Raw genomic sequence first — 17,787 nt, 5'->3', positions numbered from 1 at the left:
TCCCTGTCCCTGGAGGAGGCTAAGGAAGGACTGGCTGTGGCACTCAGCCACTCTGCTTGACAAAAGTGATGGTTCAGGCAGAGCTTGGCTGCATCAGAGGCCTTTCCCTGCCTGTTTCTGTGCTTCTGTGAAGGATTTTCCTTCCCTTCAGTGGGCTTTGGGCACAGCCCTTTCTGACCACTTTTCAGGTCTAACAAGTCTGTGCTGATTGGTGCTACTTACTCTGTAAAATTTATTACCAGCTGAAAAGCCAGAGGACTCATTAAACAGAGTGATCTGAGGAGCAGGGAATCACTTGTGATGGTTCTCTTGCATTTCTTTGTGCTACCAACTGTTCATGTCACCACTAATTTAATTTCATTTTTCGTGAGCAGAACAGCTTGATGCTCTGAAGAAGATGATGGAGGCTGGGGAAACTGCTGCTCCTGTAAATATCCTGGAGGATGATAATGAAGAGGAAATAGAAAGTGGTGAGGATTTCCTGGAGAAGGCTCTCAGACCTTGCCTGTGGCAGATCCCTGGGTGCTCCTTTCCCTTTGACCTGTGCTCTGTGGCAGCAGCAGCTCTGGGCTCAGAGCCCTCAGGGCCATCTGTACAGAGCCCAGCCTTGCCACCTCTCCCCAGACCATTTTACCATCCATTTACTGCTCAGAAGTTGTGTTAGAGCACCAGCCAAATCAGGTTTTCATTCTGTCTGGGAGAGAGAGACTAAGGAGGTTTGTTCTTGCTTTGGGAACACCAATTGTCAGTGTTGAGCACTTGGGTCAGCATCAGAGGGGATTACTGATGGTGCTGTGTAAGGATAAAATGAGGGAAGGATTTTTCTTGCCAAACCTCAGTCATCCTCAGTGTAAATGTGCAGCTCTGAGCCAGTGATGTGGCCAGCAGATAAAAATACAAGTATTTAGGGTGAGATCCCCCCGTGTGTTTGAGATGTGCACCTTCAGAAGGTGTAAATCATACCCCACCTGCCAGTGTCTGAAGCCAGGCCTGGCCTGTGCCCTGTGTCACAGTGACTGTCCCAGCTTTAGCCTGCCACCTGCTCCTCATTTCTCTGACTTTTTTTCCCCTTTGCTTTTTAGCTTTGAGTACTGTAGGTTCTAATGGAAAGTCACCTTAAAAGCAGATGAGAACAATTCCCTGTAGTGGGGGCACACAAGGAGCCTGACAATGCACTCTAGCCTGGCCACTGGCATCTTCTTAGATCATTATTTAAAGAACTCTGTCTCCAGTTCCTGTTATTTCCCAAGGCTATTGGCTATTTTTTAACACCTTTTCTAGGCAAAATACTGATTACTTCAAAAATACAGCAAATAAAATTTCTCTTACTAACCATCTCAGGCCTTAGTTGTAATTTACTGCACTTGGAAACTGTTAACTAACTCTTAGAAATCTAATACCTGGATTTTAGTCCTGTTTTTAAAACGTGCCCCACCCAAACCTGTGCATTCAACTGTCATTTTTTTCATGCCTTGCAAAGAAACCAGCAGCTGCTGTGGGTTCTGCACTGATCCTTTTTGTTTTCTGTGCAGCTGACCAGGAAGAGGAAGCTCATCCTGAGTACAAGTTTGGAAGTGACCTTACTGTAGATGATTACAGTCAAAAAGAAGCTGTTGCCATCAGTGTCAAAAAGGTGGGATTGCTTCTTTATATATATATATTGTAATGAAAACTTCCCATGGAGGTTGCTGCAAAAGGCACTCTGCCTTGTGGAGACACCAGAGCACTTGTCCCAAGATTCCAACCTGAGATCTTCACCAGTGCCCCTCACCTTTGGGTTAGTGAGAACACAAAGCTTTGTAGCCAGAAGCCCCCTCCCCTGGTTCAGGTAGGATATGCACTCATTGAGGAAGCAGAATCTTGTGCAGGGAGCAGTGTACAGTGCAGGATTTCAGCAGAAATCCCAGTTAAAGGCAGCAAACCATTCCCTGCTCCAGCCTCTGGTGTTTCACTTGGCATCCCAGGTGCAGAATCCCAGGAGGAGGTGGAACATCAGCTTCCTTGCCAGAGTACTTTGGCAGGGCTGCACTCCGTGTTCCCTGCAGGCTTCTCCTGCAGCATGTGCATTGGCTAGCCCTTGGGGTGGGCTCTCTCTTCCACCTCCAGCACAAAGGCAAAGCAGGGCAGTAATTCCCAGTGGGCTTGTGGCAGGGGCTCTCTCAGGCAGCCAGGGAAAGGTTCTCTGTATTCCACTCATACCTGGCCATGGCAGCCAGCAGTCACTTGAATATTATTGATGGAAATGAGATCCAGGATGTTGGAATTCAGAGCTCAGCTGCTCTGGCACTGGGGGCATTAGTGCTGCTTGCTGCAGAGCAGAGCCCACCTTGAGGGCTGGGGTACCTTAGCAGATCATGTTCCTCTGCCACTCCAGTGCTCTGGCCACTTCTTCCACTTCTTCCCTCCTCCTTGGTTTGCTTTGGATCTTTCTGCAGACAGAAGTGTAGGAGTGGAACACAGCAGTGTGTGTGCAGCAGCAGCAGAGCCATCAGCCCTGCCTCTGGCAGCTCTTCAGCCATCAGCTTTGCTTCCTCTGCCCTTCTCTGGATCCTCCCACTGCAGCATCATTTCACTTCTTTGCATTCCCTGAGTCCCTGCTCTTAACTACCTGAAGGTTTTGGGCTGTTTTGGTTGGATGGGGCTTTGTTGTTGTTGTTGTTTTGAGGATTTTTGTTTGTTTGTTTCCAGATTAGTTGCTCATCCTCAGCAGGTGTCCTTGGGTACCTTCTCTGCTCCTTTGCTGATCAGTGACTTGATCTTTATCCTGCAGGAGTGCACACTCAGTGCCAAGACAGCTCTGATCTGAGATTCTCAGTGCTGGTAGCTTGTGACTGAAGGCAGGCACCAGGCTGCTGCATTGCAAAAAACACCTTGGGACAGGCCTTCTCCAGTGTGGGCATTTCAAGCACAGTTTACAGCACTCTTTACCCTCAGTTTTCAGAGCCTGGCGGTTTGCACATCCAGATCAGACGATCTTTATTGTGGTATCTTTATCTGGGTGTGTTATTCTTTCATTCTTCTCTGAAGCTTCCTGTCCCCAGCATCTAGTGATAGCTCTGGTTTAACTGTCTGGCATCCTTCATCCTATTGCCCTGGCTGAGTTTCAGATCTTGTGTACCCAAATTTGGAATAGAACACAAATTTTTGAAAGTGTGTGGAACAGATGAGCCTTGCAGGAAGGTGAAAAAGGGTTTATTTTTTGCTAAATGCATTCGTTTTTTGAGGATCTTTTTCTCCTTACTGTGAGTGTTTCCCATTGTTTTTTCTTTGGGTAATGTATATATATTTTTTTTCCCTCAGGCTGTTGAAGATTCTGAGCAAGAAAACAATAAAAAGGTGACACAGGATGTAATGTAGTTTATTTTATTGCTTTATATATAACATGCATATTACTTACCATGCATTTTCAGTGGGTTAACAATTTTATGCTCAGTTTTCAGCACACCTTTTTTGACAGTGACTCTATTTCCTCTTGTCCTCTAGGGGTTCTTCTGCTGTGCTTTTGTGCTGGGGTCAGGGCTGTCAGAGAACCTGGGTACAGACAGGAGTGCATGACCTTTGCCTGCTTAGGAGTATCTGGTCTCATGCTCTGGGAAAGCTGTTCTCTGAATGGTGCTGAGATGTATCATCCCTGCTTGACCTTTCCTCTGCCCTTGCCCTGACTACACTTTGTTTTCCTCTCTCTTTCTTCCTTTTGCTTTCCCTTGGAACTTCTGCATTTATCTTCTCCCAGGAATCCCTTCTGTAAGACTCTTCCCACCTCTTTCCACTCTCCTCCTCCTCCTCTTGTCTCATTCCAGCTGCTCCTGTTCATAACCACACTTTGTTTCAGTCTGTGTTGTCTTCTGAGTGAGTTCTGCTTCTTTTCTTGAGGGGTGGGGAGGTGTAAACCACATGGAGATCGACTTTGCCCCTTGTCTCTCTATCCCCTCCAAGGCTCCTGTGCTGCTCTAACCATCCCTTTGTTTCTGCAGACTTTAGGAAACATTCCATCCTTGCCCCTTTCTTAACTCAGTTTTACAGTTGTGAACAGTGCAGATTATAGCCCTACTGTAAGAATTGGGGTTCTGCAGGGGAGTCAGGTAAAACCAGTGGCTGGTGCATTGTCTGTGAGCCAAAGTGTCACTGCTGCAGGCACAGGGCTGCCCCTGCAGGGTGCCATTGCCTGGCACTGAGGCACCTCAGTCCTGGGGCTCCCTTTTCCCCGGGGCTCCTTTGCTTGTGGGTGTGGGTGGATCAGGACAGTCAGGATTAGCTGTTCTGAGCAGTCAGCAGCAGGCACTTCAAGGAGCCCTGGGTTTTAGGAGGTGGGTGGTCAGTTCTGCTCATGTCAATGGCCTTTCAGAAGTTAAGAACTGAAAAGAATTGGTTTCAGTGAGTAAATTTGGCCTGAATTTGACCTAAGCTCTATAAACATCTATTGACCAAGTAACAAAAAAAACCCCAAAAAAAAACCTGCTTGCTCCTAGCACAGGGATGTGCTGTGGGCATATCTTGGGATCAGATCTGTGAAAGCTCAACATGCCCATTTCTGAAAAGCACTTGGGTTGAGCCCTGATGACCAGCATTACAATGTGGGTCAGTTGGATTTCATGGGCTGCTGGAAGGTTAATGCAGTCCAAAATGCACATACAACAGTGTGTACCTGGACTCATTCTGCTAGCTCAGTCATTCTGGGCAGTCACAAAATTGTGTTCCTTGTGACTGTAATCGTCTCCCAGCAAGGTATAAATGGCTCCAGCTCACGTGGGTTTCATTCCTGGGATGTGCCTGCACCCCTGGCAGGCAGAGGTGCCATCATTCCTGGTTAGTGGGTTCCCTTTTCCTGTAGTCTCCCACCTCAGGCAGTGAATGAGCTGCAGGAGTGCAGGTTCTGGGAGCTGCATGTTCCTCCAAGCCCAGAAAGGGCTTGGGACAGCTTCCTCTTCCTGACTGTGTCCTGAGTCAGTGAGGAACAAACACTGAGCTGCAGTCTGACTGTTGGAATTCACTTTGTACTTCCCACAGGAGGTCACTGTCACCCTACAGGCAGATCTTCTGGTAGGAGAACAACCAAAAATGCATGAGTGGGAAAAACATGATGGATTTGCAGAGATTGCTTAGCTTGACAGAGATATTTGTTTTCTTTTATCATTTCAGTGAAAAGAATGTTTCAGACTGGTTTAGGGAAAGGCAAATATTGGACAGGTAGAGTCAATTAAAAGTGTCTCCTGATGTGGGTTTCTAGTAGATCAGATACTTGTAGGAAACTCTCAGTTCAGTTATAAATAAAGTACATGTTTATATAGGTGATGGATTCAGGTTTTTATCAGTTGAGGTGGATAAGAATATGAACTTGATGCTGTGTCTCTTGTCAGTCTTGTGACATCTTCTTGTCCAGTGAAGGCTGTGGTTCCTACATTTTTGTTTGCTTCTGCTAGGAAAGATTAATAGTGGAACCCATTTGTGTTTTGATGGTGAGGAAGTTCTACTGAGTGCCAAGCACACACAGTTTTGATCAGAAAATGCATATTAAATCACACTTTTTGGAATTTATTTGACAAAGATGGATCATTAGCTCCCGGCATTGTTCAGGCTGTTGGAATATTTATCTTTTATCCCAGTGTTATCCTACTAACTTCATGTAATATTTACCCACTGCTTAGGAGCTCTTCTATCATCAGCCCTCTTGCATGCATCCTGTAACACTGAGAGTCTTATATCAGCAAGAAAATAAAGTTTACCTTGTGACACTGAACTTCCACTTTTCTTGAATTAATTTGCACTGTCTTTAACCTTCTGCAGATTTGGCTTATAGTTATGTCCCACCTTTGAAAAACCCAGCAGCAGTGTTTGCAGCCAGAAATGGTGATTGTTCTTTTTGATGTGTTTCCAGGGTTTAGTAACTGTGGAAGACGAACAAGCGTGGATGGCATCTTACAAATATGTAGGTGCCACAACCAATATACATCCATATTTATCAACAATGGTCAACTATGCTCAGCCTGTAAAATTTCAAGGTTTCGATGTAGCAGAAGGTAACATAAAAGGTTGAATGAAATACAAGTATTTGCTTAACCTAGGTAGTTTTTTAATCTCTACATTTCCTGAATTTAGAAATAAAGGCATAAGACTTTTCTAGTTTAATGACCATCATCAGTATGTTTGTAGACCTGTTTCCTTGGATAAGTGGAGTTAGCATGTCATTCCATTAGTCATCCACATGGAGTCACTCAGTTACTGGGAGAGTAGGAAGCTGTTGAGGTTGGTTCTATTCTGTGGGCCTTCCCAATGAAATGTTCTTTTTAGTTCATCTCTCTCTGCAGTTAGGTGAGCCCAGCTGTCACAGTGGGCAGCAGTGAGCTGATACTGCACACCAGACTATTTATCATGTTGGTTTGCCTTATCTGCCACACAGCGCAGGCTCTGAATGACAATGTTGTCCTAAACAAAAAAGGAAAATGTTGTTGATTTCCCAAGGAGAGAAACAGAGAAGCGAGTCAGAAACGCTATGAAATTTCTCATCGCTGTAATTGGATTCTGTGAAATTTCTTATCACTATAATTTGATTCTATGAGTAATAGATAATGGGGAAAGAGACCAAAACCTGCTGTGTCCTGCTGCTATAGTGCATGATTTTATGTTGGGATTTGTCATTACAGAGGTGTTTTAAAATGTCTTGTCTTTTCTTTCTAGAACGTAATATTCACCATAACATGTCCTCCTTCAACGAGTCTGTGGGACTGGGCTACTTGAAGACTCATGCCATTGAGTTTGTGAAGTATCCTTTCACCTCCTCAGCCCCCTTTCCTGCCAGTGCACCTTTGTGCATTCAGTGCTGCATGGCTGCAGAGGGAAAGGGGGCATTTCTGCTACCTCCTGCAAGGAGAAATAGGGAGATTGGATAGTGAGATTTGATAGTGGGACTTGAATGTGAAGTATCCTTTCACCTCCTGATGCCCCTTTCCTACCAGTGCTGAGTAAAGCAGTGCATTTACCTCTGTACATTCGGTGCTGGGTGTCTGCAGAGGGAAAGGAAGGAGAAATAGTGTCAGTAACAGGAGAGGAGTGTTTTGCTGTTGGAATGCTGGAGGTCCCAGGCCATGTGCCCCTCTGTGATGTTGTGTTTGATCTCCTTGATGAATTCTGCAGCTACAACAAGCGGCAGATGAGTCGGATTTACCCCAAGGGGGGCCGTGTGGACTCCAGTAATTACATGCCTCAGATTTTCTGGAACGCTGGCTGCCAGATGGTCTCACTGAACTATCAGACCCCAGGTAGGCAGCCACGAGCAGTGACCCTCCCTCCCAAAGAATGGCCTGGGCAGTGGCTGGCAGACAGATGCCATGGGTTTGCTGCTGGCATTTCTGCAGGAAACAGACATATGGCTGAATAATCCAGCGGGGTGGGAGCATGGGAGCGTAAGACAAGGAGCAATAAAAACAGCCATGCACACAAGGAAAATTCAGTCCTCTTCTATGGAAAAATAATGGAGTACTGCATCTTCCCACAGCAATGGCTTTTATTAATGAAAAGTGTTAATTACAGGGAAAGCAGTGCTTTCACAAAACACAGCTCTGGCACAGTTGGGTGCATGTCTGCAAAGCAAAGATGGAGTGCACTGATTAAGATGGTAAAAAGTAATGACTGTGTGACAAGTGCATTTCTAGACCAGTTGTTGGGAAGTGTCAGCAGTCACGTGCTCAGGTTTGAGATCCCAGCTGAGAGAATGATGCCAGGGAATGGAAATGCCTCTCCACAGGGTGATCTGAGAGAAGATGCACTGTTCCTGTTCAGTGAAGGTGTGAGTGTAGCAGGGCAGGCTTTCTGTTGTTTTGATGGGGATTTTTAGTTCATCTAGAAATGTCTTCAGTCAGATACATAGCAGACCCATTTCCCATTGCCTTTTTCTGGCTGTGGCAGTGCTTTTGTGCTCACTTCCCCCTCCCTGAACAGTGTCTTTGGTACAGCAGACATTCCCCATGGTCATCCCCTGAGTTCTGCTCTGCAAAGCTGTGCCCCAGGCTCACCAGCTGAGGAAACAGGAGAGGGGATGTGCTGGAATCTGCTGCTTGCAGAGCACTCTAGTGGGCATGCCAGGGAGGCTGGAGAAGAAATACAAACCTCACTCTGCTCCCAGCACTGCCTCTGCCCACTGCATGTCATTCCCAACCCCTTCATATTGCACATTAAGAGCAGTAGCTGTCTAAGTGGAAGTGAGCAACTTTCCTGTGTTCCTCTCCTGTGATCCAGCTGTGCTGTCAGCATGACTGAGGAAATAAAAGTCACAGCTGCCCAGTAACTCCAGTAATAACTGGTATGGGCATAGGACAGTCTTGTATTTTGTGGATCAGAGCACCAGCAGAACAGATTTTGTTCCCTTTGAAGGTACAGTCAGTTGGGCAAGAGAAATACCTGTTTTGTTGCTAAACCAGATTGTATTCTCTTGTAAGTAGAAAGCTGCAGGAAAACATTTCTGCAGCTTTCTACAGTTGGGTTGGATGAGAGGGAGGTTGTTACATGTTCATGATGTGTCTCCCTCTACAAGTGCTGTAACAGTGCACTCGCCAAAACTCACATGCTTTCAAATGTTGAAACTAAGCAGTGCTGCTGTGATCTTTGTGGTTTCTTGGTGTGGTATTTTATTCAACTCAGTCCACAGAAAACCAGTGGGACTTGCACCTCACCTTCTTTGAGATATCAGGCTGCAGGCAGCTTCATCAGAGGTGGCTGTCAGTGTGATGGAATGCATTCTTCAAGGATGTCTCCTCTGGTGTATTTGTTATTCTGAGGTCATTTGCACTGTTAGAGCTCCTGCATCCCTCTGTTATTCAAAGTGGTCTGCAGAAACGTGGACACAAATCTGCACTGTGGATACCAAAGGTTAGGTGATGGAAATCCCATCCCAGGCACTTGGCCTGTCCACAGTTGTTGCTTCCCTGCCATCCAAGTGTGTTTGAATTCAGGGAGACACTGTTTCCTAGGCACAGCATGGACTTCAGCATGCTTGGTAAAGCTGTTACTCCTGTGAAAAAACCAGGAAGTTTTCCTGTTGCTTCCTATTATTTCTGATGGGTTTGTATGCATTTTTATTTAAACTTATTGTTCTGGAAAACCAGTCATATTTTCTGATCTAGTTCATGATCTGCATTGTTCAGCAGGAAAGTGAGTAAATTCTCTCTCTTGGCAGATTTGGCAATGCAGCTGAATCAGGGAAAGTTTGAGTACAATGGATCGTGCGGGTGAGTGATGGATTTAAACTGCTGTCCCTGTGCATCAGGGCCCTTTGCTGAGGCTTTAATAAGATTTTGTCACTATTAATTACGTGTTACAAAAGGAAAATGGGATGCTAGGTGAGGAGTAGAAATCAGAGTTCAGGGAGAATTATCCCCCAGAAGGAAGCATTCTAATGAATATGTTTTTAATTATGCCCAGATTTTAAATAGGATCCAAGAGGCATTGTGTTCATATTATGAAGATCATGAATACTGTACACAGTTATTCAAATCCATCCCCACCTTCTGTTCTCAGCCTTTCTTTGAAGATCTGCCTCAGAGTGGAGATTGATTGCACAGTTCACAGAATTGCCAAATTTACTTGGACAAGTGGAATCTGAACACACAGGGAACATATATTTAACCTATGCACTCTTAATTGGAGCACAGATTTCACAGAGAGTCCTGAAGTGTTTCATCTAAGTTCTTGCTCATGATTTTTGCATGACAAAGGATGTTCAAGGGATGCTGACAGATTTTTCTCACATGTTGAGCAGGGGCCTTAATAGGATAGCCTGGTCATTAGCAGCAGGGGAAGAGGAGAAGTTTAATGAATCACAGGAGAGGACAGTCCAGAAGCACATCAGAATCTGCAGACTCTTCCTGGGAAGGAGCTGCTCTTTTACTGCTGCAGATCTCACTCAGACAGAAAGTCTGACTAGATGGAGCTTGGTAAAATTGCTCCTTTGCAGAAAGGACACAGTGCTTGGCCATCCCCTGCCTTTATTGCAGCTGTGAGCACTCCAGGAGAGGCTCTTGGCTTTGACCAAGGTGCACTCTCTGGGATTTCAGTCAAAACAACAAGAGCAGAAGAAAACCAAAGCTTTCTTATGGCAGAGTTTGGTTCCTTTCTTGTTGGACCCACCAGCTTAGTAAAAGAGTACCTGCTTGCTTTTGCCAAATTCTCTGAAGGACAGGCAAAATTATCAACCAAATTCCTGGATTCTTAGATCAGTGCTTTGATAATCATGTGGTGGTAGTGCATGGTAGTGTTCTGATATGCATTGTAAATGAGGTGGTGTTTCAGTCACAGAAGGGAAGTGAAAAACTGAGCATTTCCTTCTGCCTGTACTCCTCTTTTCTCAGATTTGCAGCTTTCATGCTGATCAAACGAGGTCATTTCAGCCTTTTTCATTGCAGCAGGCTGAAAACAGAGGCTAAGGAGAGTTAGTTGCCTTCTCCCCCACCCTGCTTTCAATTAACCAAATATTAAGAAATCACTTCATTAATGGAAGAAAAAAGAGTAATTTTACTTCCAAACAGAAACAGTGTTATTAAGATGAAAACACTGGCATTCTTTCCACTGGAATTTTTCTAGCATTTTTAATCCCTGAATTCTGCCTAGGCCTTTATCATACTGTGTACCAGTATTCACTAGAGAGACTGAGGGTGGGGAAAAATTCATCTTCTAGCAGCTTTGCTGTCAGGGTCACAGAATTAGCAAGATTTTGCCAGTTGCACATTTCCTTCCATGGGTGGAAGAGGATGTCTGTAATGTGCAGCCTTTCTGCAGTGATGCACTGCTGTTTCATTTTGGTGGCAGAATCCTTGGGTTTTGGTGCACCAGAGCACAAATTGGCTTCGTTGATGTGTTGATGCAGTGTGAGGTCCTCAGGGAGGCATTGTGAGTGTTATTGTGGTGGTACCTTTCATGCTGCTATAATTAACAATCTGTCAGCACTGACATTAGCAGTTGTTTCCCCCAAGGTTTCATAACCACAATGAAAAAATCAGCTTCAAGCTGAAAATTGAGTGTATGAGTCTTGAACGGTAAGGAACTGCTTCATCTGGAAAAATAAAATTGAAAAATCCCTCTGTGCTTTTCCAAAGTGTTAAAGAATTAAAACAAATGAGAGCATCTGTGGTTTATTACATGGTGACTCCCTGTATTTTTAAACTGTATTATTCAGTTGTTTTGAAATGTCCTTGATTATATTACATTTATTTTTATCTTAAAATCCCGCACTGATTCCATCTCTCAGTAGCTGGTAATTCAAAATGAAAATTAGTGTTTATCTAACAACTGCAATGTGCTCCACACCACTGTAATGCTTTCTTTTACTTCCTCACACTTGCAGCTGGAAAGAGTCTGTATTTTGCACTGCTTAGGAGAGCTCACTGTTTAAAGGGAGAACATCCATTTCATTTGCATCTAACACCATTTTAATTTGCAGTCGAGGATCATTTTCTCTTCTTCCCCTGCACTAAGGTACCTGCTGAAGCCAGATTTCATGCGGCGGCCGGACAGGACGTTCGACCCGTTCTCTGAAACTCCTGTAGATGGGGTTATTGCTGCAACGTGTTCTGTGCAGGTAAAGCAGCAGAGACAGCTGCCTTCACTCCCCAAAGCACATTCAGAATCATCAGAAATAGGAGATATGCACTCAGTGGGCTTGCACTGGGCAGATTTCAGCACATTGTTTCCTTTTTTGTCTTTTTTAATGTTGCTGTTTCCTTGGTCTGAGTGGAGTATGATAGAATTGGAAACGATGTCTTGTTACTGCACATTGGTGTTCTGGCACAATGGGCTTTTTGAGATCCACGAGCCCACACAGACAGGTAAAGGAGTGGAGTTCCTTGCCATGCACAGTGTGAAATTGCACAGCATCACTTGTCCCCACAGAGCAGGGAGGAGTCTGAGCACACAGGGACAGGATATCTGCAGAATGAATGGAGGGAAATGGTTGGTGTGAGGCAGGCCCTTACTCTGGAGTTACCTGTGAGTAACAAAGTCCATGAAACTCCTGCTGCAGTTCTACAGCATGGCCAGGTACCCAGTTCTGGGAGGAGGCTGACAATTGTAAAACCTGAGCAAAAGGCTTCAGCTTTCATTTAGCATTTTCCAAGGGCTGCCTTTCAGTTCCACACCTGTGCTGGCCAGGCATTCCTCACACATTCCAGATGCTGAACTAAGCTCCATTTGCACCTCTAGAAGAATAAGCATGTTTTACTAATGTTGTTTTTCTTAAATGGTCATCAAAGCACAGTCCCTCCAAGAAGGAAGTGGGATCAGATGGTTCCTGGGTCATACATTTTGACAGTTACTTTTCTTTTGTGACTAAAACTATAAAATTCCATGCAAATTTTGTAATTAAGGAGTTGAGTGGAGCAAAAGCCAGCAATGATACCCCTCAGCCACAAAACTTTTCACATCTGTTATCCAGAGTGTTCCCCAGAAGGATGTTAGGTCTTGGGAGCAACAGGATTTGAAATGAGCTTAGTTCTGTGAAATCATGTTTCAGTCTTTTTCTTCCCTCCTTGATTGTAGTCATGAAAACATTAGCTGTATTTTTAAGTAATAGATCTTTCTGGTGAAATAAAAATTTCCCCTGGAGTAATCACCTGCTGTGGCTGGATTAATCTTGACTTGGGGTGAAATGGCAACAAGTCTTTGTATCTCTAACAGCACTGAGGAATCCTGTGGGGTTTGGGTTTTTCACTTTTTGAGCATCCTGCACTTTCCAGACACACAATATGGAGTCAGACTGACCCGTGATTAGTTTCAAACCTTCCCCTGAGTGAAAGCAGAGCAATGGTTTCCTTTCAGCTCTTGTGCTCGAGATGTACCCTAGTAAAAAGTGCTTCTGAGCAGAGTGGTAGAAGTTGTAGAAGAGCAGTGCCCGCTCTGGTTGCTCCATTCAGTGTTCTCATACAGTGAATGCATCTGTGAGATGCTGCTGTGCCACCATTTCAGGTGAAGGCTGTGTTTCCATGTCTGGTCACAGGAGCTCTTCCTGGAGGTGCAGTTGGCAGCACGCTGTTGGCACGCCAGGAGCTGAACGCAGCTGTCGGCTGTGGAGCATTCCTCAGAGCAGTGCCAGTAGGAGTGAGCACCATGTCCCTGCTCTGCAGTGCCTCTCCTCGCTGTGCTGCTGTGTTGCAGGTGATCTCTGGGCAGTTCCTGTCCGACAAGAAGATTGGCACCTACGTGGAGGTGGACATGTACGGGCTGCCCACGGACACCATCCGCAAGGAGTTCCGCACGCGCATGGTGATGAACAACGGCCTGAACCCCGTCTACAACGAGGAGTCCTTTGTCTTCAGGAAGGTAGGGTGGCATCTGTGAGAGCCCAGCCTGGCCCTGGCTGCCCTGCCCTCCTCAGCCAGCCCTCCCTGCTGGCCCGGACCGCTGCTGCTCCATGGCCAGGGTTCCTAGGGCCCTGCTTGCTGCTGTGAACACGGAAAGCTGAAGGCAGCTTTCAGGAGCCCGCTTGGTTTTGCCTTGATTTGGTTCTGCTTTCTTTCTGGTTTTGCTTTGGTTTTATTTTTCTAACGGATAACCTCTGTAGCTGTCACATGATTTTTTTTTGTTGTTTTTGTTTCCATTTGGCTTTTTCCTCCCCTTTGCTTCCTCCTCCCACTTGGAGGTAGCCACCTCCTCTGTGACCATGCCTGTGTTCAAGGTATGCAGTCTGCTCAGAGTGAGCCCCGCTGGTGGACACCATCATTCCCTGGAGATTCCTTCTTCCCTGCCCTGGCAGTGGCTGCTATCTTGCACTGTTCCTTCAGCCCAGAGGGCAGGTGAGATGCTGCATCCAAAGCTAAGGTCAATGTCATTACATGGAAAAGTTGGAAGGGTGCTGTGTTCCTCAGGCGTGTTGCCAGCTCCCTCCTTCAGTAGTCCATGTGCATCATGTACCTTCTTCTTTATTTTTTTCTTTTTTTCCAATACTGAAAGAAAAAACAACCCTTTTTTTCTTGGCATGGGGGATTTAAAGAGAGAGACCATTTGTCCGTGTTCAGTTTTTATCTCTCAGTCTTTATATATATATATGATACACACACACATATATATATTTTTTTTTATTTTATTTTTCTTCTGTTGCCTGGAGTCTCATCCAGACTACATGTGTCACAGTGCTGTTTTGGATAACATCTGTTTTGCTTACACCTGTTTTGTTGTCATGCAGAATTGTTGCTCTTTTATCCCAAAGTTCAGGCTTCTAGTCCGAGTGCCAGACTTGGTGCCGAGTGGTGATAACTCTTCACACTTGGGTACATTCCACACTTCATCTGCTTTCCTGACAGCATAGCCAGTTTTGAAGAGAAATTTAGTTGACACAAGAGTTTTTTCTGAACTCATATTCTGGAAGGAATGTGACTTCAGGTGCTTTTCTCTGTGTGTGAGGAGCACAGGGAAGATGCTTATGTACAAGAAGTGTGGCTGCCCGTGGCTTGCTGGCCATGTGGCCAGCATCTGCTGCTGTCTGATTTCTATATCAAAAGGGCCAGAAATTCCAGTGCAGCCTGTGTGCTGGGCCGTGGGTACAGAGATGAGGGCAGTATTTCTCATTACTGCTCTCCAGTGAGCAATCCCGTGGTCACACGCTCTCTTGAACTCGTAGGTCAGCCAGGAGAATATTTTTATTCACCTCAGGCCCTAATCAGAGCTTAGCAATGTACTCAGCTCCCACTGGAGATCCAGCAGGTGAGTGGCAGGAGCACAGCAGGAAGGGTTCCTCCAGCTGGAGATGCTGGAGGCACGGGGTGCAGTGCTAAAACATCGTGAGAGGGTGGAAGTGCTTAGCAGGGAACAACAGAACAAATGAATGCAGAGGGAACAATAAATTCAGTCCCCACCCTGGCAAATCTGTGTCAGAGAGCATGGTGTAATGAAAGATGTGCTGATCTGTGCCCTCTAGGGGAGAGATCTCACCTGCCCTGCCTGGGTTGCAGTGTCCTCCTCAGGCTGATGCTTAACCCCACACAGTTGTTCTCAGGTACTGTGTTGGATTGTTCTCCTGTCTTGTTTTCTCATTTTTATTTCAGTTCCAATAAAGTCCCAGTCGCTCTGACCTGGGTTCTGTGTTGTCCCTCTGTGGTGTGAGGGGAGGAGGGAGCAGCTGCTGGTGGTGGCCTGTGCTGGGAGTGCAGAGCTGTGGTTGAGTAGAGCAGGATATCCATGGGGGTATCTGCTCCCATGGCTTCAGAGACCAAAAGCAGCCTTTACTCTGTGCCCCCAAGGCTGAGAGTGGGAGTGGCAGGGGAAGGTGGCAGGGAGCAGGCAGACACAGCTCCCTGAGCTCTTCCCTTCTGTCCCACAGGCCTTGGTGAGTAGCACCAGGTATGGAAGGAGGGGGATCTTTCCCAGTGTGTGGTTGGGGTGGGCTGGCAGAGGAGCTGCACTCTGCTGGTCTGCCTCCTCCTGAGTGCTGCATGCACAGAGGCAGCCCCTCTGCTGCAGGGAGGGCAGGGGATCTCTGTTCCTGTCCTGTCAGCCCAGCTGGGCAGGGCAGGAGGCTGCAGCATCCCTGCTCTGTGCATGCCTTGAGCCCTGAGTGCAGCCCAGCCACCTCTGCTGGCAGCACACAGTGCAGCAGCTCAGACTTCCCCAGCAGCCTGTGCTTGCACTCTCCTTGCCCTTTTGGATGCCTCCCAAATCCCATCTCTGTCATAATTCCCCCTGATCCAGCACTCCCTGCCCTTTGGTTGCTGCTGTATCTGTCATTTCCCATGCAGTATTTACCTGCCTTCTTATCACTGCCACCAGTCTTCAGTCATGAGAAATGAACACACAGAGTGTTTAGCTGGTGTAACTGTGAGCTCCAGGATTTACATCACCTGAAATCCACCCGTTATTTAGGGTGACAAATGCTTTTCTAGGAAAGATTTCATTTTGAAGCCTGGGGTCCTGCAGTGCTGGCAGTTTCTGGCGCCGAGCTGATGCCCAGGAGGGATCTGCTCTGGCAGTGCCATGACATGTGTGTGCTCTGTGCCTCTCCAGGTTATCCTGCCTGACCTTGCTGTCCTGAGAATAGCAGTGTATGATGACAACAACAAGCTGATTGGCCAGAGGATCCTGCCTCTGGACGGGCTGCAGGCAGGTTACCGACACATTTCCCTGCGCAACGAGGGCAACAAGCCCCTTTCTCTTCCCACCGTCTTCTGCAACATTGTGCTCAAAACCTACGTGCCTGATGGCTTTGGAGGTGAGGTCAGCCTCTGGCTCGCTGTGCTCTGCCTCTTGAGTGCTGGTGGGCAAGTCCTGGGGGGCTCCAGGGGCGCTGTGCCAGCCAGGAGCACACGTGCAGGGCTGGAGGATGGGGACATTCACTATTCCTGACTTTCTGTAACTGGGACATTCACTATTCCTGACTTTCTGTAACTGGGACATTCACTATTCCTGACTTTCTGCAACTCCTTGGAACCCCTGGATAACGAGGGGAGAGATCTGCTTTTTGACCAATGCCTGTCTCTGCTGATGATAAAAGCATTGGTGTATTAAAATGAGAAAATAATGTGGAAAATAAGCTACTACTACTTAGCTCAATTTGGTTTTCTCTGTTGACAATTTAGAGTCTTTTATTTTATTACATATTGTCTGACATAAATATCTGTAAGGTTAGGATATGCTTTATCTGTATTAATTGGCCTAGAAATATAAAAACATGCATGCAGAAACATAGTTTCTTCCAAACAAAACCAGTTCTGTATTCTTGGGAAAACTGGCGTGTTTTTGTAAAAGGTCAGTGAGATAATTCAGCATCCAGAACGTCTCTGCATGTTTCTCTCCCAATTTTACATGTCTTTAGTGTGGTTTAAATGGTTTGGGTTCTCAGGAAAGTTATTTTCATGTGAGCCATTTCCACGATCAGGTTGGCAGAGCTCTGGTCACTTATTCTGAGCAGGGGCAAATTGCCAGGTGTGTGTGGGAGCAAAGAGCTGAGAATAATCATTGCACCACTACAACCTGTGTAATGCTTAGTTCCCCCTGACAGAAAGGGCTTCTGCACCCCAGATGAAATTTGCTTGTGCACTGGACAATACATAAATCATTTAAAACTGTAAAATAGGAATTGCACAAAATGCTGGAGCTCTGACTCTGCAGCAATTACCTCAGGGGTTGCTGATGAAAGATATTGATCAAACCAGTGTTTTTCTCTTCACAAAACCTGTTTCAAAGCTGCTGCCATGCAAAGAATGGCTGCACTTCTCTGAGTGATTTCCACAGTAGAAACTGGAGGAAGGGAAGGTTGACCTAACCTGTCTTCAAGTCTGGTGCTTATCCAGCCTTTAAAAAATTAACAGGCTGAGACTTCAGTAGCAACATTTCATGGGAAAAAAGTGTTACAGGAGCCTTTGTGTGGTTCACACGTGGAATCCTGGTTTCTGGCAACTCAGCTGGAGGTTTGCCACGGGCCCTGGAGCCCCAGCATGGCATTGTGCAGCACGTGTCATCCCCAGTGTTTAACCTTTGTCTCCAGAGGAGTGTGAGCTTCTGCCCAAAGCTGAGCTTCTCAAGGGTAATTGACCCATCAGTCTGAGAGACATGTTGAGTGTGCCCTTTAATTCTTACCTGAACTGAAGCTCTTGGCAGCAAATGACTCACTTGAAATATTTTCTCAGCTAAGGACGTGGTTCTGATTTGGGATTGATGTTCAGTGGCACCAGACTTTTCCTAAGAACAGAATTTAAACTTAGCACTGTGTTCCATGTGGCTTGAGCTGCTGAGTGTGCTGGACCCACAAGGAAAAAATATTTGTTTCATTCATTTTTTTAACTGCATTGTGCACCTGCAGAAGGGAAAGACTGG

General features: G+C 46.0%; 1 protein-coding gene across 7 annotated transcripts in view; it reads left to right on the top strand.

Annotated features, from left to right (window-relative positions):
• Positions 1 to 17,787, top strand: part of PLCB4 (phospholipase C beta 4) — a 185,577-nt gene that overhangs the window by 136,633 nt on the left and 31,157 nt on the right. For all 7 annotated transcript variants that reach the window (XM_050972618.1, XM_050972619.1, XM_030235819.2 and 4 more), the window contains 10 exons: positions 375 to 470; positions 1,533 to 1,633; positions 3,301 to 3,336; positions 5,876 to 6,017; positions 6,676 to 6,760; positions 7,132 to 7,256; positions 9,170 to 9,221; positions 11,464 to 11,566; positions 13,138 to 13,302; positions 15,979 to 16,183. In XM_050972618.1, the coding sequence (XP_050828575.1) occupies positions 375 to 470; positions 1,533 to 1,633; positions 3,301 to 3,336; positions 5,876 to 6,017; positions 6,676 to 6,760; positions 7,132 to 7,256; positions 9,170 to 9,221; positions 11,464 to 11,566; positions 13,138 to 13,302; positions 15,979 to 16,183 (1,110 nt within the window). The remainder of the gene's footprint in view (positions 1 to 374; positions 471 to 1,532; positions 1,634 to 3,300; positions 3,337 to 5,875; positions 6,018 to 6,675; positions 6,761 to 7,131; positions 7,257 to 9,169; positions 9,222 to 11,463; positions 11,567 to 13,137; positions 13,303 to 15,978; positions 16,184 to 17,787) is intronic.

The sequence above is a fragment of the Serinus canaria genome, chromosome 3 (genome assembly GCF_022539315.1).
Source record: "Serinus canaria isolate serCan28SL12 chromosome 3, serCan2020, whole genome shotgun sequence".
Taxonomy (NCBI): domain Eukaryota; kingdom Metazoa; phylum Chordata; class Aves; order Passeriformes; family Fringillidae; genus Serinus; species Serinus canaria.
Note: the sequence above shows the minus strand (reverse complement) of the source record. Positions and strands in the feature narration are given on the sequence as shown.